The 22,006-nt window shown below is 38.8% G+C and overlaps 1 protein-coding gene across 2 annotated transcripts in view; it reads right to left on the reverse strand.

The window, feature by feature from the left end:
• Positions 1–22,006, reverse strand: part of LOC131026752 (importin subunit alpha) — a 127,989-nt gene that overhangs the window by 58,406 nt on the left and 47,577 nt on the right. For both annotated transcript variants that reach the window (XM_057956692.2, XM_057956691.2), the window contains one exon: positions 12,438–12,516. In XM_057956692.2, coding sequence (XP_057812675.2) covers positions 12,438–12,516 — 79 coding nt within the window. The remainder of the gene's footprint in view (positions 1–12,437; positions 12,517–22,006) is intronic.

A 22,006-nucleotide genomic window follows, 5' to 3' on the forward strand; every position in this document is an offset into this window, starting at 1 on the left:
TCTAAGCACGGCTACCCGTGCCTTTCTCCAACTTTAAAGGCCACCACCTTCCTCTTTCTTTGTCATCTAGCTCTAGGTTCTGCAAGACCCGCTTCCTCCTTCGCCGTTTGCAATTCAGCCTCAATCTCCATCAGCCGCACAAAGACCTTCAGTGCCTCCCATCCCCGACAAGCCTCCTCTCTGCAACGGGCTTTGAAAGGACCTTCCGGCCACCTCATAAAGGCAATGCATTTCTCAAACACCTCATGATTCAAATTTACAATGCCCTCCCGAACATTGAACCCAACACCAAGGACTGCCCATTCAAAGATTGACTCCATGCCTTCCAAGTTATCTTGGTGCACTATTGTTGTCATAAGCCCTCTCACAACCTCCACTGAATCTCCCAAATCCAGCCCCCACGCCATAATAAAGGAGTAGACATCCATATTTGTCCTACCTGTGTCTTAAGTCGCCAAACGAATCTCCCAGAATCAATTGCACACATTTAACGAACCTCTCATCCTTGAACAAGAACATTCCATTCAATCTTCGTTCTGAAACAAAGTCGAGAAACGGGCATAATTGTTTTCTCGACTTAAGCATGAAATTCGCTTCCATCTCTCTACAACTACAGTGGCACCACCTCACGCCTTTTCTCTCAGTCTCTTTCCTTTCGCAGCTTTCTCCATAGAAGCATCGAGAAAAGGAAAGAAAAGGATTACTCCAACCTACCATCGCACAATCAATCCCTCCCATAAATGCATAGTACTAATGTTGCACCGTCACCCTTCCTGAGAAACCATTCTCCAAGCACATTGCATTTAATTCGATGCAAAGTACACCCTCATCAGTACCATGAGCATTTAAAACAATAATGTCAGTTGCCAACTGAGTCGGCCAAAGTACTTCCTCATCAACACTACCCCACCACCGGGTAACAAAAGGGTCCAATTCACATGCCACATTGGACAAAAATCTGCCACCCCATTCCCTGCCCTCTTAATATGTGAAATTCGCAAATCTTGAAAGGAGAGTAACTTTGAACAGATAATTGAAATGAATTTACTTATTCACCAACATGGAGAGGAACCCTTCGAAATTGCATCAACTATAATTTTGGAGTCTCCTTCTAAATGTAACTTTGGAATTTTTAGGTTACAAGCCAATTCGACCGCAAGCAATGCTGCTTGTGCCTCCGCCTCATTGTTAGTACCATCCTGCAATCTTTGAGCTCCTTTAATTAAAACACTGTCTGAAGCCCCTCCACCACTAGGATTAACCCTAAAAAGCCCATGAGTAGGCCTGAACTTCAGCAAGGACCATTTGGCCTGAATTAACTTGTCAGCCATGCTGAACGGATATTTTGAGAAGTTGTGACTAATTGTCAAAGCAAACACTACTTTTGAGATTGCCCTTTCAACTCTATCAATAGCATCTCACTTGATTCCTCCTTTTCCTGAAAAATACGTTTGTTCCTCTCTTTCCAAATCTCCCATACTGCAATTGAGGGCATGACAGTCTAGATACATGAATAAATCAATTTCCTATGCTCCTCAAACCAACTCTTAAAAAGATCTACCACCTTCAACGATAACGGGATCTCCCACGAAAGCTTTTGCAGCAAAGATTTCCAGACACTTTGAGCCACCTTGCAGTTCAACAGCAAATGGTCTAAAGATTCATTATCATCTTTGCACATTACACACTGGAAAGGGCCATTAAACCCCAGTCGACTAAGTCTATCTCCTGATAGAATTCTCTCTTTCATAACAAACCAAGCAAAAACACCAGCCTTTGGTAGACAATGAGAATTCCAACAGAGTTTGATCGGCCAGTCCTCTATTACCATTGCTTCCTCAACCACCTTATATCCTATTTTAACTAAGTACATCCATGTCTTTGAGACACACCATCTCAAAACATCCTCCTTGGGTGAGAGATAGGGTCTGTATTCTTTTAGAATGCCATCAAACATAGCTAGTTGCGGGGGGGTGACAAAGGAAGTGTCCTGATATCCTTCCATCTCCACTCATCCACTCCATTCCTTCTCGATCTCTCCATGTAGTCACTAACCTTGGACCCCCAATGCAACTCCGCCACTTGCTTGATTGTCTCCACATTAGCTCACAAAAAGAGTGTTGGCCTTCCTTCCCAAGAATCTTTCCAAAAATCAGCTTTATCCCCACTCCCCAACTGCCATGTTAGATGTTGTGTAATCACTTTCCTACAAGAAACAAGAAAATTCCATATAGCGGAGCCTCTGGAAGGATCACGAATAGTCAAGATCCGTTCTCTTTGGTTGGATTCCAAGTATTTATGCGTCAAAATTTGAATCCACTTCTGATCAAGCTTGAGATACATCTGCCAAATGAGTTTCGCTCCCATTGCTTCGTTCAAGAGGCTCCAATTTCTCAAGCCCGCACCTCTAGACTCTTTAGGTTGACAAAGCTTGTCCCAAGCCAAAAGTGGGATTTTATCTTGGTCACTTTTCCCATTCCAAAAAAACTTTTGCATACGTTGATTAATTACTCTTACTACTTTCTTAGGAATTTTCAAACACATCATAGAGTAAACTAGGATGGCAGACAGCACCGATTTCAGCCTTAAGCCATTACTCTTCCATCCTTCCAACTTGTTTACACAACAATCCACCAACCTATGCCACAGCTCCACACTACTTATTCCCCCAAAGAGAGGAGTACCCAAGAATCTACCTAGTAAGTTTCCCGCTTATACATCAAGGATCCTAACAATATCTCTCTGCCGATCCAACGGGGTATTGTTGTGACACCTTCACACATCGCCCCATTGCAAATGGGCACCCCACTTTTCGCTTTTTAGAGCAGAAGTTTTGCCTAATTTCCTAGTGTTTGCCTTTGCCGATGAGAGGGTTTTGAATTTTGAATAGGATCGTGTGTTTAAAATGTCAAAATGTTAGAGTGATCCTGAGTTTTGCCTAAGTCTAGGGGTTCCTTAGGGTTTTGATTTATTCTTTTTAAGTGTTGAGTTTTAGTTTTGCCTTGACATTTGAGTGTAAATGTGTCTAAGCGTGGACCTTTTGAGCGTAAACATGTTTTTCAATGTCCTCGTCGGTGACTTTTGAGTGCCAAGGTGTTTTAGGGCCTTTTGGGGTTGTTTTCTCGCTCCTAGGTGTTGGTGTTGGAAATAAGCCACACCCAGACCGAGGATGGATTGGTCCAAGAGGGGCTAGTAGCTCAGTGGTAGAGCACTCCAGTAGCATATGAAAGGTCCTAGGTTCGAGTCCTAGTTGGTCCATGTCTCAACATGGTATCAGAGCCAGGACTAGGCTAGGAGCCCCAAGCACACGAGAGGTGTGGCTTAAGGGGGGGTGTTGGTGTTGGAAATAAGCCACACCCAGACCGACGATGGATTGGTCCAAGAGGGGCCAGTAGCTCAGTGGTAGAGCACTCTAGCAACGTATGGAAGGTCCTAGGTTCGAGTCCTAGCTGGTCCATGTCTCAACACTAGGAAGTTATTCAAGTTGGTTTTGCACTTTATCCCGATAGGTTTCCTTTTGTTTCGCTCAAATTTTGGTGATTTTGCCCAATTCCAGATGAGTTTTATTGAGTTTTTGAAGTTTCCTAATGGTTTTGAGTGGAAAAATCATCATATTCCAGATGAAAATCCACATTCTAAGGGTGAAAAGGTCAAAATTTCAAACTAGAGATGCTTTTCCCCTCATATTCCTAACTACCCATGATTTTCCCCACTCAAAATCCAGACTGGACATGGATTTCCCTTGGAATCCAAACATGCCCTATTTTTCCCCCATTCAAAATCCAAACTAGGGGTGATTTTCCACCAAGATGATTAAATTGTGTCTTTGTGTTGGGAATTTTCCTGACTACCTTTGAATTTCCCCTAGGGAGTGTGGATGAAGTTGCAAAAGACTTAGGTGAGGATTCCTGATGACAATCGATTTTCCACCAGAGCTTTTCATGATGACTTTTTGTGGATTTTAGTGCAGATAGTGATTCCAGACTTGGTGCGAATTTCCACCAAGTGCAAATTGAAGATTTTTAAGTCCGGATAACTGTCCAAACAGGGGTTGATTTTTCCCCCAAAGACATTTTCAATGATTTTTAATAAGTTTTCATTGGGATTTTTATCCCAACATGGGGCAATTTTCCCCCCAAGGATCAATTTTGATCTAAATTTTAAAATATTTTAAATAAATTGACCCGAAATTAATTGTTTTTACAAGTGTTGACAATTATTTAAAAAATAAAACAATCATTTAATGATTTGCAATGATCATTTAATAATTATTTTCCTAATGCAAATCGATTTTCCCAGGCAAGTATAAAAGGCAAGTTTTTATCCCACATTGCTCGTGTGGTGAAATTTCAAGTGGAGAACAAGAATAAAAGGACCCAACCAGCATTAAAATATCATTATAAGTGCTGATGGTGATGGCTAAGTGGCTGATTGAAGGCAGATTGAAGGTCCCAGTTAGGCGATTTTTACCCAGGTGTCCATTGGACACCATTTTTGGAAGCTAAGTTGCAGATTTAAAGAGTTTGTTTGCCCAATCAGACCTGGGCGCCACCATTGGAGAGGAGTTACAGCATGTTTAATGGCTGATTAAGCCACATATAGCGATTTTGGGAGATGGTGGCATGTTTGGAGGGGCTGCAATTTTGTTTGTGAGGCAGATTGCCCTTCATTTTGGGTGATTTTTGTGATTCTCTTGAGTTCCATTGTTGCTGGGAGGCTGCCATTACACTCAGATCAGAGTTTGACGCCATTGCTGGAAATGATTTGGACACCATTGTTGGGTGGAACCTTCATTTCCAGATTTAACTTTTCACTCCCAGCCATCGCACACTTAGGCGATTTCATTGGGAAGCCATTTTGGAGTGATTTGGAAGCATTTTCTGAGGTACAACATTGTTGTTACAGTCTGAAACTCCATAGTTGCAGGTGTCTTCAGACTAATTTTCATTTCCAGCTACCTCCATACTTGGGAGATTTTCATTGTGCATCATTTTGGGTGAGTTTTTTGGGCATTTGGTGAAGCTTCCATTGCTGATCTAAGTCTGAAACTTCACTTTCAAATTTGTTTTCAGACTTAGATATTTTTTACCAGCTTTTTGTTCGTGCCCAGATTTGACAAACTTCACTTTGGGAAGGTAAAATCCATCAAATACAAGTGTTTCCTATGACTGCGACAAGTTTAAATGACTGATTTATTGAAATTGCTGGTTGTCTTCAGACATTGGGCAGCCATTGTTGGACCTTGGAAGGGTGTCTCCAAACTTAAAGAACTAAAAATTAGACTTTTCCACACCCTTTTCCAAGCATTTTCAGAACTGTGGTATACTTCCGAGCACCAATTTTGACATTTTTCTAAGTATACCAAGTTATCTTCAGACTGAAACTTCACTTCCGGCCACATAATTGTGCCCAAATGTGACCATTTCTGAGTTTTGGAGGGTAAAATAATTCAAATGCAAGCATGTGACATGGCTGTGACCACTTCCAGCCATTGATATTCATAATTTTCAGCGTGTCTTCAAACTTTTTGGTTTTCAGACTTTCAAAGGGTGTATTCAGACTTAAGAATTAGAAAATCAGACTTCAATACACCATTTTCAGAGTGTTTTCAGACCTCCAAGTGATACTTCCAGACCTGGACATTCATTTTTTGGGCTCCTCATACTTGATTTTCTGAGTTTACATGGGTGTCTTCAGACTTAGCTATTGTGATCAGACTTATCCTAAGTCTAAAGGTCAGGTATTTTTGAGGAGAATTTTCCAGACTTCAATTCGGACCTTCATATTTTCCAGAGTCGGTGCTACAGTTTTCTAAGATTGCCTATCACATATTGGGACAAATGTCAGGAACAAAGTCCTAATGGTGTCCGAATGTCCACTCCATCGACTAATGATCCAGTCAACACAAAATTTTCAAGGACAATGAGTATGGATGAGGGTCAGATTTCCACTTGAGTACGGAATTACAAAGGAAGGAAGTTGTCCAGATAGACATCGAATTTCCACCAAGTGAAGCAATGGGCAAGGATAATGTGGATGGTTTTGAGGACTAATTTGTCCATATACGGATGGATTTCCCACCAAGGTTGAAATTAGGTTTATCATACTGGTGTTTGATTCAATGTTTATTTGTTTTGGAGGATTGTTGTGAGGAAGGGAAGCATGATGATCAAGGCTTGAGAAGGATGCATATTGCAAGGACAACATCACAAATGCGGATGAGGAAGATCAACACTTCAAGGATTGGATGAGGATTTCCGGACAGAGATTCCAGAAGGTGAAGATGACGACTAGATCAATCGTGAAGAGGACTTCACCTTGATGATGAACAAATGAAGGGAAGCGAGTTCAAGACATGAGTGCAAAGAGATTTCACATCAAGAAATCCATAACTACATCAAGGAATTTCAATATCAAAGAGCGCCAAGGAAGGAAATAATTCAAGATTCCAAGATCGGGAAAATTTTCTGAACATAAGGAAGGAACAGTTCATGGAATTCCTTAACATAAGGATGGAATGCAAAGTATCACAAGGAATTCCAAACATTATGAAGAAGAGGAATGTACAAGGCAAATTGACTAAGTCTATAAGGCAAGCTAAGGTGGCATCCTAATCACCATATGTTCAATCAAAGGGGTACCAAGTCAACATTCATTCAAGGAGGGAATAAGTGACACATGGCGCTACACCAACTATTATTTATCTTACTTACCCTCGTTTCTCATTGGCCAATGTAATGGTGGTTGTAACAAGCCCTAATTAGGGTTTTATCTTGTAATCTTGGTCGTTGATCTTGAATCAATCTGAGCCATTCATTTCTTTTGAGGCTCTATATAAGCCCTATTGCCTCTCATTTGTAAGAGAGAGATTTTGAAGAATTGTTGGTATATGCTACAACTTTTTGAATATAAATCATTCTTCGACTTGATGGTGATTTTGTTTTTCAAGTGTTGTCTTGCATTCAAGGTTCTCAATTCCTCCAAGTTAGATTAGAATTTTAGATTTAGAATTTGCTTTCAATGTTTGTTAGATTGAATGAAAGAATTGTTGAGTATATTTGTGTGGAATCTATCAATCCATACCACTAGCCTCTTGTTGATTGTAAGTGCGTCGTGCGTGGTCAACTGGAAATTTGTGCAAGCTTAACTTCGATTATTATACGTCCATTGATATGCATCAACTTGGATGGTCTCAATGTTTGATTATAGTAATTTTAAAATCTATGAAGTATACCTTAGATGATTGCACTAAGCTCGTGTCAAAATCTATTCGACTTGATGGTGAGACCTTGCCTGGTTTGATTCCACTAAATTTGTTCATCATTTCCTACATTCTTAGGCTTAGGATAGATTTCCTGAACCCTATTCCCCTTTGTCATTTTTTTAGAAAATTCTTGTTAGAGTTTAGTCAAGAACTACATTGCCAAATCCTAAGTTATTGGCATACCAATCCTAATCCATGATAAGATTGAGCGTTCATGTACAACGTAAGTCCCCTTGTGATTCCAGCATTATCACATCAAACCACTGAACTTATCCACAAGTCAAGACCTGACATTTCGTAACCTTGGAGTTGTCTCATTTGATCGCGAAGCATAGCATATGAGACTTTGTTCAAGAGAGGATAAGATACCTTGGTATTTTATTTTGTGTTCACATGTGCATAAAAAACACATCAATAGGTATTAAAAAAGAAAATATCAAATTTAGCCCAATTTACCTGTTGTCCAAAGGCTTCACAAAAGGAAGCGAGGGCCTTCTTGATGGTATGCACTTCTCTAAGGGAGGCCTCCCCAAAAAGAATAGTATCATCAACAAATTGTTGATGCGTTGAAGATTACAATCCTGCAGCAATACTAATGCACTTCCATTGAACATTCCTTCGGAGGTTCTGAATATGCCTCCCCAAGGCCTCAGCTAAAATAATAAAAAGGAAGGGAGAGAGAGGATGACCCTGTCGTAAACCTCTTGAGGATTGGAAAAAACCCTAAGGACCACCATTGACAAGTATTGAGGACCAAGGTCCATCAATACAAGTTTTCACCCAATTCAACCACTGTTCAACAAACCCAAAGCCTTTCAAAACTTGGAGCAAAAAGGATCGATCCACCATATCATAGGCTTTCTTGATATCCATCTTTATCAGCATCCGATCTACCTTAGCTTTCCTCACTATGTGAATGGCTTCATGAGCAATGATTATGCCTTCCACTATGGATCTACCAGGGACAAAGCCACTTTGTTCTTCAAAGATAATCGTCTTCAAGATTGGTTTCATTCTATTCATCATAACCTTGGCAATCACTTTGTACAAAATGTTGCATAAAGAGATAGGGCGAAAGTCACTAAAAGTCTCTACTTTCTCAACTTTGGGGATCAAAGCAATAAAAGTACAATTTAATTCCTTTGCCACACAAGCACTTTCTCTTGCCTCCACAACAAACCAAACTTCAATCCCAACAACTTCCCAAAAATGATGGTAAAAGAAAGCAAGAAAGCCATCAGGTCACAAGGCTTTATCCCCTGGCATCGAAAAAACAGTTGCTTTCCCCTCCTCCAATGTGACTGGTCTACAAAGAGCCTGATTCTAACTTTCAGTAATGACCTTTGGATTATTAGCAAGCAACAAATTTTGTCGTAGGTCATTTAACTCCTCATTTTGTTTTAATAACGTGCTAAAGAAATCCATCGCCTGCTTATTAATGGCTTCCATATTGTCTAAAAATGTGTTATCCCTACTCTTAATTGTAGTAATTTTGTTCCAGGATCTCCTAACTTTAACTGAATTATGGAAGAACTTTGTATTTCGATCACCTACTTTTAACCAACATTTGCAAGACTTCTCTCTCCAGTACACCTTCTCCCTAGCTAGAATTTCATTGTACTTGCTTTTCAACTCCTTTTCCTTATTGAAGGTGTCAACTGTCATTCCCCGGTTCATTATGCTCTCTTGAATCTCACTTGACTCTGATTCAAGGGCAACTTTGTCAGCAAAGATATTCCCAAAATTAATTCTATTCCATTCTTTCAACTTTTCTTTCAAAAACTAAAGCTTTTTGAAGAACATAAAAGCGTGTGAGCCAATCACCGTCAAAGCCTCAACCCACCATTGTTTCACCAAATCCCGCAGGCCACCATCCCATAACCACATTATTTCAAACTTGAAAGGGCACCTAATTGAAGCACTATTGAGAAAAACAAGTAACTCTATTGGAAAATGATCAGAAGCAAATGGCTTTATGGAAGCCTCAAATAATAATGGTTTATTTTCCCATTAACCACCCAAGAAAAACCTATCCATTCTTTCTACAATGTGCCCCAAACCCCATCTTCTATTGGTCCAAGTAAAGGCCCCACAGTTAGTCTTGATCTCTCTCAACCCATTAGAAGAGAGAAAGTTCTAGAATTCCACATGCGAGCTTCTAAAACCCACTCTCCCCCCTTTCTTATCCGCCATCTCAAGGGTTGCATTAAAGTCTCTGCCCAAAATGACCAACTCATCAAATAAGTTTTGTAAAATAAGAGATAATTGTTGCCAAGCTTCTGGTTGCATTCGAGCCTTAGCAGGACCATAGACATTCAAAACAAAGAAATCACAGTTTAACCTAAAAGAATGTAACTTGCAAAGCTGCCAAGATTGGGAGTTCGCTAGTTCCTCAACATCCAGGGAGACTGGGTTCCAAAGGATGCCAAGGCCACCAGCAGAACCATTCGCATTCCAAAAAACCCCCGACCACATCCTCCAACATCTCAAAAGACTTCCCGCCTCCTTCGAGCTCATCTTAGTTTCTTGTAAACAAACTAAATCAGGCTTCATTTGATCCAGCCCAAGCTTGATCAAACACCTCTTGTCAGGGGCATTGCATCCCCTGACATTCCAACTAATGAGTTCCATTTCTCTTCAGGAAGGGTCACCCCCTTCCCTACTATTAATTTACTTTGACCTTAGCACTTCCCGTCATAGCAAGTCTAACTCTGTTTGATTTCCCTCCTCTTGATTTTTTTCCCCCAAGCAAGCTTTTAGGACCTGAGAATCAATTTGGTCAATAGTTCGAATATCCACAATGCCTTCTTCGTCCATCAATCCCCACTCATCCTCTTCATCATCCCAGGACATGTTGTCTGAATCATTATTAGCTTCACTCACTGTCCCCATATTCTTATCCTTCGTTCTACCATTCTCAACCTGGTCACTCTCTGCAATGTCCTGATCCCTTTGTTGAACCCTCCTATCTGCTTCTAAGGCTTCCATTGCTTTCTCCACTCTGTCTAGAGCTTCTTCCACTAAATGAGTCGCCTCTGCTTGGCTAATAACCTGACTAGAACCTTGGGCCAAAGATCCATCAACACTAAGGACTGGTTGTTTCACCCCACTGTCCTCAATACCTGAAGCAAGGCTAGCTGAAGGCGGAGCCACATCACTCAAAATATTCTCCTTCCGGACCCTGATCTCCTCCTGCACAATCTATAGTAGCTTCCTCATTTGCTTCTAAGGATTTACCCTTGAGACCAACAAAACACACCTCCTCCAAATGCCCATCTTTTTTACAGATTTTACAACATTTCATATTCTCTTCAATTTCAATTTGTTGAATCCAACACCCTTCATTAGTATTAATCTCAATAGTAGTTGGCAAGGGGAAATGCGGTTTCCAACCAATACAAATGCGTGCATACATACTAAAATCCTTCGCTTCTATTGCTTCATCCGATTTGATGTAGAAGCCCAATTTATTTCCGATAGTCATGAAGGTCTCTTCGTTCCAATACTCCCGCGGTAGATCGTAAAGTCTCAACCAGATCAGGACCTCTTCTAAATGAGCTTTAAGAGGATTGAAGTTGGGCTCCCATTCTTTAACAAACAAACCCTTGCCTCCCATAAAAAAGGGTCCATTGTTAAAGACCCAGTTTTTGTTGTCACTATTCTCCGCAATCACCAAGAAAAAACCATTCAGCATTGTCTTAATATCTACTTTAAACGGCCAGTTCTCTGCACACCACATCTTAACTCGACTAAAAGCGGGCCACTCCCCCGCCCGTTTCATAAAAAAACCTCTCACCCTCAAAAAAGAAACAGTCATCCCAGCTTATATTGTCAAGAAAGAAAGACATCTTTTTAGCTTCTGGTTGAGGCTGCTTTACCTTATCAGTTTCATTAGCTCTTGGGATCTTTTTTGAGCTCCATTCCTTGTCTCAAACACTTTTCTAGTCTGATTTCAAACCATTGGGAAAGCTGTTGAGGCCCTTGAAAGCCCCCAAAGTGTCATTTCTACTCCACCCGAAACCCCTACTCCTGCCATTACTATCCATCCGCAACTGCGAAGGAATAGGGCTCCTGTTCTAATCTTCCCAAACCCATTTTGGTTTTGACCAAGATCTGAAAGCAGGCTGAGCATAAAACCTAGGCTGATCTCTCTGTCTGAAATCTCTAAAATCTCTTGGTTGCAGACCAAGCCTTCTCCTCAACACCATTCCTCTTTCTAATTTGAGAGTTGGTTTAGTATCAATGTTAAACAATATTATATTAAACTTGAATATATTATAATAAATTCAAAAAAAATTATGATAAAAATATGTTTAAATTTTAATTTATATATAAATAATAAATATATTATATAATTTATATCTAATTTTAATATATTGAATACAAACAAATCATGAATGTTTAAAAAATAAAATATTAAGATATTAAAATTTTAGATATTATCAAAGACCTTTACTTAGATGATCTTGGCTATCATAACAATTTTTCTACAGAAAATAATGTTATCTAAGACCTATACTTATATAATGTTTTTAGATATCTAATTTTAACATATTGAATGTTACACTCAATATAGTCGTTTTTCTCCAAGAAATAATGTTTAACTATTCTATTGAGTTATCTTAATATTATCGTTAATGTCTAAAAATTAAATCATGAATGTTTAACTAGCGTCGTGATTTTTGTCTATGGCTAGACATGCCACCCAGTACGAACCCGGGGACAAACCCATCTCGTACCAGAATCCATATCGAACCCATCTCCAATTCCGCCCCTAAATGCACGAACCCAGTATTTGAGTAAAAAGCCAATGTAGCTGATATTATGTCAGGATTGTCAATATTTTTCTGATGTAAGTAATAGTTGTGATTTGTACAAAAATTAATGCATGTAAGATGTGAAAATCAAATAGTTTTCATATGAACCATGACTAGCTTGCTAGCACCTTACAGCCATCCTATGGTATAGAATCCACAATTTGGCTACTGTATATGAGCAGAAGGATGTACATAACACACAACAAACCAAGCAACCATTCTAAAAGATCACACAAATTATTTTGGTGAAGAAACTAATCTGAAGCAATTACACAACTTTCTTGACGACTGATTATGTTGAAAGGATATATCATATTTGTAATTTTGAAAACAATAAGATCTGATTTGATATATACCTGAGTTTGGATATTGTCTCCAGTAACCATATTGCCCACTGCTCGAAGGGCGGGAATAAGAACATTAGAAGAAGGATGTCTACGAACAACCAAATAAAATTCTTGATAAGTCCAAAAGTGAAACAGGTAAATTGCTAATAGAGCAACAATATAAGAAGAATAAATTTTATATTTTTGTGGTCTATGCAATTTGTAGTGCTAAATATATGGAGAAACCTAAAGCTAGGCCAGATGGAGTTACAAACAAGACATCAAACCTTTAACATGTGGCATAGATTTACCAAAACTGCCCATTTAAAAACAAATCATATTAACTGAGTATTGCTATTCTTTAAAATTTGTATTTATAAAACTTCACCAAAATGCAGCAGTACAAACAAAACCTTGAGTTCTTAATTGCTAGTCTTGTACTTGTATGCATCCAAAGCCCTAATCATAAATTATTAAAGACTTGAGCAACAGTGTTATGACAGAAAAAGCACCGAAAAAATTAATTACACGCAATTTTAGCCTAGTGCAGTGCCTTCTTCAAAGTAACTCATTACTGCCAAACACAGCACTTAATAGAGATATACAGCTTATCAATTATTTTCAGGACATATTTGAAGCTAAGCCTAACAACTCTTTATCTGGCAGATAAAAATAAGAACAAACCATGGCATAGTATCTAGGGGAGAAAGTAGAAAATGTAGATGCAAAACAGTAAAAGTAAACAGGACAAAAATTCATCATTAATTCTCTTCAAAAGACAAGATCCTGAGTTATTGCATTTGACATATCCTTTATGTAGAGAACATCAACTGATCCAAATTCAATTGGCAATCCATGGATAACCCACTAAATTGCAGAAATTTGAAGTGTTATTAAAGCAATGAATCAAAGAAAAGTCGAGTAAATCCAATATAATATATCTGATACATACTGCAATGCCTTATGGAAAAGAGCTATTTACAGAAATGTGATTTCTGCAAAGAAATATTTTGTTACAAAACTACACCACTCCCCTTGCAGGTGAAGCACCTCAACTTCTACAATAAAGAACATAAAAAAACAAAAACACTCAGGAGAAGATGGTGTGCTCTGCTGAAGTTGGGGCAAACTGGGCTAGTGGATAAGGGCAAATAAAATTGGCAGTTATACCCACATTTGAACCAGAATCATGGTTTGTAAAATATTGAACATTCTTGGGTGGTTCTTGGGGTTCAAACTTTGTCGAGTTCCATGCCCTTTGATAATGTTCTACACATTTTAAGCTTTCCAACATGTTTTGAACTGGTCATTTCAAGCTACAGTTGCAAAGCTATGACCACAACAAGCTAGTCCTTCCAATTGGCATTTCAGTGCTCATCCACATGGATCATCAATACTTCTTGGAAATACAACCCAAAACGGATCATTCATTATCATTTGCAATCACATGTATGATTTGTAGTTGTACAACCCAGAAGATAAACAAGACTCATACCCTCACACTTATCATTTGAAAGATGAATATAGAAACTCAAATACGAGGAAAGAATGATGCAGACAGAAGAACAGAGTTAGAGACAGTTAATGAGGCTCTAGTGGTGGTCTCGACCTGAGGGACTCCCCTAGCTGTTGAAGATGTTATAGCTACGGTCGGATTCCTCTGACCAACCTAGCTAATCCAAATATCTAATTGGCCTATCGGCCTTAGACATTTGTGTGTATTCAATTTACTTGTTCCTGTCAATATGTTCTTAACTTGCAGATCAAATAGACTAATTGTGATTACCGATTTGTTATTCTAGTAATCATTGTCATGTTTACTATAGTCGTGTATAACCTATTAACTATCGATTTATATTAATCAATTCTATTTTGTTATCGGGCTGTTTAATATTGTTTATTTTGATGTCCCTACTTTGAAATATAATTTAATAATAATAATAAAATTAAAATACTAAAGAACAAAAATTAAAAAATTAAATTAAAATATAAAAGAATATAATTGAATATAATTAATTAAATTTAATTAAGTAAATGAATGGTCAAAGACATGGAAGGAAAAGTTGTGACTCTCTCAACGATGAGATATAAAAGGGAGAATAGAACCTCATTTGAGAGGGGGACAATTTGAAAATCGGAAGTGCAGATCTGATTTAAATAAGTACAGATCTGACTGTGAAAGGTTGTGTCCCTTCCAAAGCGCAGAAATAATGAAGAGTTGCACTCTTTCAAAGGGTGCTAATGGTGAAAGGGTATGTCTCTTGCCAAAAGGCATACATGATGAAGAGGTGTAACTACTCTCTCACATTGAGAGATATAAGGGAAAGGAATCAAAGCCTCCAGTGGCATCACCACAGATCAGATCAGATCAGAACTGTTTTTAAGTTACAGGTAGTAACGTCTTTGTTCTTGGTGGTATGCATGGGGATGTGTTTAATATGTATGCTTAATATATGAAGCCTGATAATGTTCTTATGCAGAATTTAATAGTAATATTATTTTAGACTGCAATATGTATAGCAGTCATACTTAATATATAGAGAGAGAGAGAGAGAGATAGTGTTTGATCAGACAAATAACAATATTAGAATGTAAATCAGAAAGAACCCTTAAGTTAGTAACAGTAAGAAGAATATGTTTATATATGATACTTGTTACTACTGTCAGTATTTATGAAGTTGGGGATTGAGATGTTCCAAAGAGGGGCAGTCTAAATCCAAGCAATAGGTTAAGTCCCAAGATAGGGTGGGGATCAACGACCCATAAGCCTTGAGGGTATAGACCCAAGATAGGTAAGGACTTGGATCTGTAAACTTTGAGGAAACCTATTGTATTTGGTCTCTAAGCGCTTTGCTAACATACATAGACCCTTCTCCCTTGAAACGGAAGTAGTAGCAGGATCTGATATCTAGATTAAGAACTATGAATAATGAAATTAATCATCTAATGAGGAAAATAAATAAGCATTTGTTAATAACTAATTGAAAAATATCAATCAATTTTAGCATATTGAAATAGATCGGGTAGGGGACATAACATTTATGTAATGATCAGTATCGGTTATTCATAACCAATTGTATGTGATCCCGGTTGAACATAATTCCAATTATATGAATCAGTTTGTAACAAATTAATGTAGTGAATGGCCATTGTGTCTCTTCGTATAGAGTCACGACTTCATTGAAAGCCATCAGGTATCATATATCTACATAGTGTGTTTCCTTTGGAGTAGATGATACAGCAATACAATAAGGAGTTAATATAGAGCAGTCTGTGAATATAGCAGTGTGTGATTATCACCAAGTTGGAGGAATTCAATAACCTACAGCAATCAGTGATCTCTAAAGATCGTGGTTATAGATATAAACCCAGCAGATCATATATATGATGACAGATTGAATCACATTCAATTGAGACATATACACACATTAGTTAGCGAGATTCACCCACAGCGAATTCAACCTATATTCTGCAGATTGGATTCATATCTTACATAGTTTGAATTAATATCAAACTGAGATCAAAGTTAAAATTACTTACTTGTAAAATCTGATCAAAATTTAACACTAGCATCTTTAACTTTCAAAAAAATGTGATGTAAATATAGTGCCTTCAAATTCGCAGGGCATATTTCTCAGACATCAAATGCATAAAGCAAATTTGATGTTTGATGAATCCATCCAAATACAATAGGCAAGAAGAATAACAACCCGAAATGGAATGCTTGGCATTCCATGTTTTTTTATACACAGCAATACTATGCTCACATAAAAGAGAAATTAGAAAATTCAAAAAAATAAGCTTGGTTTCCGTAGCAATTCATAGGGAGAAGTCCAACCAAATGTACAAATGTCAATAGAAACTAAGCATTTTACAACTTACAACAGATACAGAAAACAGCTATGACATCAAACAGTAGTAAGTTTGACAGAGCTACATGGAGGTGAAAGCAAAGTTTTACATTGCAAATATCTTTTCAAAAGTAGTATAAAGTAGAGAAAAGGAAGAATTGACGTATCTTCTAGGAGGTTGGGTGAGGATGAGATTGCAGACATCTATTGGGAGGGCACATATTCTTGTTTGACTGCCTAGCCTCATGCTTTTGACACATTCAAATTATGCACAAGCTGCTCTTGCAGACTGAGTTCTTTGATTGCCATTTGTAGCCTCAAATCAGAAGGGATCTTCTATGGTGGATGAAAACTCATTAGATTGACCAGGAAATATGCAACGATCTGACTCTTGTTTAGCTGAATTACATTAGTCACTTGCCTCATTTGTTGTTCTACTGTCGGGATTTCTTCTATTGTTTTGTATCTGCTTTGATGACTAATAATGTTTTTTGTCAACAGATTAAAGCACTCATATTGACAACTTAGGCAATCTTGAAGGATTTGTTAGTTGTGTTTCTGCTCTCAAATGAAAACACTAAAATAGCAATACATTTCTGCAGAGTTTTGTTTCTGGTTGCTTGGAGTCCATTGTTGTTAGCAACTCTTCAAGAGTCTTATATGTATTGAACAATGTGTTGTGCATTGCACACGCTCCTTGTCACCGACAGGGTCCCCCTTTTTTCTTTTCCAATCTTCGGCCCGCCCGATGTAGGATTTTGTTTTTTCTCCGCCATTTTGAGATTCAGCAGGTAGTAGTGAAGTAATGATCGTGCAGGAGAGTGAGCCCGCCCGTTTCCTCCAGTCCTGAGGAGTTCGTAGGGGGGTCAGCAATGATCCCCTCCGGGATAAGAGGATTGAATCATGAGTTGTGCAACCATTAAGTTTTGGGGCGCCTGCTAATTCAAGTCGCAAGGCCAGTGGGTCAATTTGCAGAGAGTCTTGCCATCTGAAATATGCAAGATTTCTTCCAAGGGAGACTAGTTTTAGCATAAGCCTGAAAATCGGCTAAATAGGCAAGAGTGTCAATTGTCCCTGCGTTTGCAAAATGCCTTCAGGCCGAAACCCCGAATTTGGTAAAAGGCGTCATTTTTAAGCTTTTCATTTTATCCTCCCAGCCCGAAATTAGCCAACTTCGGTGAAAATCGCGAGCCAAAATGAAGTAAGGCGTTATAAACTTTAAAACTTTTCGAAAGAGCCTTTGAGACCGAAAACGCAAGTCAATTGGTAGGGCGTTAAACTTGAAAGCTTGCATAGAGTGCTTTTGGCCCGAAAACCTGTTGTACGAATCGCACACCCATCCCCGTCTTGGACAGGGACCCCCAGTTTGTGCCTTTCTGTCCTGATCCTGAAATTTGGCTAAGTCTGGAATTCCCTGATCCTGAAATTTGGCTAACTCTGAAAAACTGAGGAAACCTCCAAAAACTAGAATTTGCAATATAACTCCTGGAGGGCCGAAACCACTCTCAAACATCCTGAAAGTATATATGGAATATAACTTAAAGTATAATCCTTTCTTATACTTAAATGTTATATTCCATATGCTCATTTTCGGACCCAGAAGCCAAAAGTTGAAAAGGTTAACAGTTGCCAAAAGTGTTCCAAGGTCCGAAATTCACTTTAGACCTCCAAATTCGGACCCTGGGGCCGAAATTTCTAAATATGACAAAATCGCAAAAAAGTGTTTCAAGGTCCGAAAAACACTTTAAGTGTCCATTTTCGGACCCTGGGGCGAAATGTTAAAAAACGCGATTTTGCAAAAGCGCCTCCAGGTCCGAAATCACTTAAGTCCCTCTTTTCGGACCCTTGGAATAAAATAAAGAAAACGCGTAGTTTTAAAACGGACGCTTCAGGTCCGAAAACCCGAAATATCCATTTTCGGACCCCTGGGTTTAAAAACGCGAAATATAAAAGGACGCACTAGGTCCGAAAACTAGCGAAAGCGCTTCAAGCCCCGAAAAACACTTAAACGCCCAATTTCGGACCCTACCTCCGAAGTTCGCTTTAAAACCGCGAAATTTTCAAACGCGCTTTTAGGTCCGAAATCAGGGTAAAATCGCCAAAAGACGTTTAGCGTCTGAAACTCCGAGGTTCATTTTAAAATCGCGAAAACTCAGAAATTTGTAAAATCGCCTTCAAACTCCGATTTTGTAAGCATGTTTGGGTCCGAAGTTCACTTATATTGCAAAGGTGGTTTAGCTCCGAAAATGAGAATTCGCCAAAACGTGAAAGCTCTGAAAATACACTTTAGATGCTCATTTTCGGACCTTGGGGAGAAAACTAAAAACGTGAAGAGTTGCAAAGTGGCCCTTAGCTCTGAATTTGCCTTTAAAATTTGCAAAAAGTTCAAATGCTCCGAATTTGCAAAGAATGCCAAAGGTCCGAAGTTTTTTGCAAATTTCAAAGGTGCCCTCCGTTCTCCAAAATTTACCAGAAAAGCATGAGTGTTATGATTTTAAAATTTGCAGAAGTTCTCCAAACCTCCAGAATCGCGCCATAAACCCATTTAAAACGTCCAACACTCGAAAGGTAAAATCACGCAGAGGTAAAAGACCAAGGATCAGATTTCACAATCGAAGAGAAAGAGAAGCATTTTCAAGATACATCCCGCAAAGAGCTTCTCAAGCCAGACGTCGTAACTAAATTTAATGTTTGTTAAAATTAGATTATTTAATTTTTCAAATTAATTTAATCAAGTAAAATTGGTTGATCGCAGGACGTCATCGAAGAACCAGGAGAGAGACCTGAAACGCAAATCGAGGAAGGATCGCAATTCAAGGCCAGGCGCTGAAGATTGGAAAAGAAAAGATGCAGGAACGCAAGAGCAACCGAGCATTGGGAATCGTGTCGTTGAACATAGATGAAGTCCACTGGCGAAATTGAAGGCAAAAGGCAAAAGAACACTCAGTCTATGCATTCTCGAAAAGTGCACACATGGATTTAATTCCAGGAATTCAATTCCTAAAAAGCTGAAATTGCTTTATTGTAAACTGCCTATGGGTCCCGTGCAAGATATTTTTGTGGATAACTATTCCCAACCACCAAGAAGATTGGATAGACCTGAATTTAAGCCAAATAATGGCAGGTAGTTGAGATAGTGGCTGGTTGGATAACTGAGAATTAATTCGGCATGGGTCAAAGCTGTCAGCTTCTGGAAGACAGATCAGGGCCCTTGGATGCAGTCCATCCTGGCCTCTGATTCAAAATTGTAATATCTATAAAAGGCAGAGGCCTTTCTTTTGTAAGGGTTAGATTGTTAGAGAGAGATTGTTAGAAATTGCTAGATAGTTAGATTTTAGAGTTAGAATAGGTTAGATCTTAGCAGTAGCATAGAGATGCTGCAGGAATTGTTGTAATAGGCAGTTGAGATCAATATATGAACATTGATTTGGTGTTTATTGTCTTGTTTTCATCCTGTTCGCATGGTTTCTTTCAGCATTTTAGATAGATCTTTCTATTTTGGGTGTGCAGGTATTTGATAGATTCAGGCTCATACCACTGAGGATATTCTGATTGTGTATCCTTTTGTGTGGTTAACCTGAGCCTTCGATTGTGCTTAGTTCAATTGCAGGTGTCCGTCTGAGCTGCGCCAAAATTGGGTGCTTAGCCGTGTGTCTCCAATCTGAAAATCTTCCAAGTTCCTTTGAAGATTGCACCGTTCCTGCAAGGTTGTGAGCCATTCTGGCCAAGCAAGAATTGGTTATGTTGAATCTGTCTACCCGCATACCCGTGTTGTTAGTTTTAGATCTCCTAAACCTTTCCTTTTTCTCTTTATTGCGTAATTCGAGAATCACAACAGACTAGCTTGTTGCAAATCGTAAGTCCCCCTTGTGTTTCCAGCATAAACACATCAAGCCACTGAGAGATCCCGCGTCAAGACCTGACAAAAGAAACCTTGAGGTAGTCTCCTTTGATCAAACTTAGAAAACAGCATTAGAGACTTCCTTATCTCAAGAGAGAGTAGGATAATCAGTCGGCTATTCTATTCTGTGTTGGCCGTATGAAGTTTGCAGCAATGCGATTTTAGACACGTCAACAAAACCATAGATGGGCGTTGAACTTGGAACTTTGCAAAAGGGCCCTTTAGCCCAAAGTTGCAAATGAAGTAGGCGTTCAACTCAAAAAAACTTTTCAAAATGCCTTTTTAACCCGAAAGTGCAAATACATCATGAAAAGTGTTAAGTTTAAAAACGTTTCAGAATGCATTATCAGCCCAAATTTTGGTAAGGCGTTTTTTATAAAGCAAATTTTTCAAAAAGGTGATTCTAGCCGAAAATCGTGAGTTAAGTGAAATCGGATAACTTAAACATTCTGCAAAATGCCTCCCCTACCAAAATAAAGTAAGGCGCGAAGTTTGCAAAGGGGGTTTTTACCCCGCGAAAAGGTAAAGCAAACTCATTAAGCTTGCAAAAAGTCATTTTGGCCTGAAATTGGGCAAGCATTGAAAATCGCGAAATTTTAAAACACTTTTGCAAAACGCCCCTCTTACCTGAAAATCGCGAAATATATAATAAGGGCGCTTTATGAGTTTGCATTTTATGTTTTTGGCCCAAAATTGGGCAAGCAAGTGAAATCGCGCGAATAGGTAAGAGCGTTTTGATTTTGTGACCTTGCAAAATGCCCCTTACCCGTAAATCGCCAGAGAGGCGTTAAAATTTACACTTGAAGGCTTTTCAAAGATTATTTTTGCTCGAAATTACAAGAGGAAAATCGCGCAAGGTATAGGAAAGAGCGTCTTTTTTTTTCGTGGAGTTTGCATTTCGTTACTCCGCCCCGAAAGTGCAAGGCATAGGGCACGGCGTCACTTTTTAATAATGCGTTTTAGTGGTTCCACCCCGAAAAATCGGCAGACACATGAAAGTCGCGAAGGCAGAATAAGGCATTATAACTCTTCGAACTTTGCAAAAGGCCCTCCCAGTCTGAATTCGCGTGTTAGGGTTTTATCTCTGCATTTTCATTTAGCCTCTCCAGCCCAAAAACGCGAGTTTTTGAAAATTTGACCCAAAAACGCGAGTTTTTGAAAATTTGAAAGGCGTTCAACCTGGCATAAATCCTTGCAGTCCAATATCGCACAAAAGGGGAAAAGTAGATAAGGCACAACATTTTGCAACACCGCCCAAGTCTCCGAAGTTCATCCTACGTTGGACAATTCGCCAAGTAAGATTTGAATCTCTCCTTTAGATCATTAATTTGCGCAAAATTGGTCGTAATGCTTAAACAGTGGATTGGAGAGTGAAGTTTCGTAGGTTGTGATTTTAAAAAGCATTAAACAATGGCGCAAAGCAAAACCTGCTAGGAAAATTGACCGTTGCGCTAAATTTCAGACTTAGAGAAGTTTTGAATATCTCAAAAAACTAAACTTAGGCAAAACTCTTCTCCAAGTGCGAAAATTGGCAATCATTAAAACACTCGCCCTCAGCTGCAAAATTGAACATTTGCCCGTACCGTCGTAATTAGTCGGAAGTGGCACTTTTTGGAGCCCACTCCAAGTAGCAAATTTTAAACAAAGCCAACTTAATTTCCTGTTTCAAATAGCATTTCATTTCCAATTAATCAAGCTCTTTTATTGAAGCGTCATGCTTTTTCGAATTCGATTTGATCATTGGTTTTATGCCTAACATCATCCTCTGTTTTGGCTAACCCGTTCGCTTCCTTCATCTCGTCTTGTAATCCGTGTCTGATTATGCAGGATAAATGCCTAAATCGGCG

This window comes from Cryptomeria japonica, chromosome 1 (assembly GCF_030272615.1).
Source record: "Cryptomeria japonica chromosome 1, Sugi_1.0, whole genome shotgun sequence".
Taxonomy (NCBI): domain Eukaryota; kingdom Viridiplantae; phylum Streptophyta; class Pinopsida; order Cupressales; family Cupressaceae; genus Cryptomeria; species Cryptomeria japonica.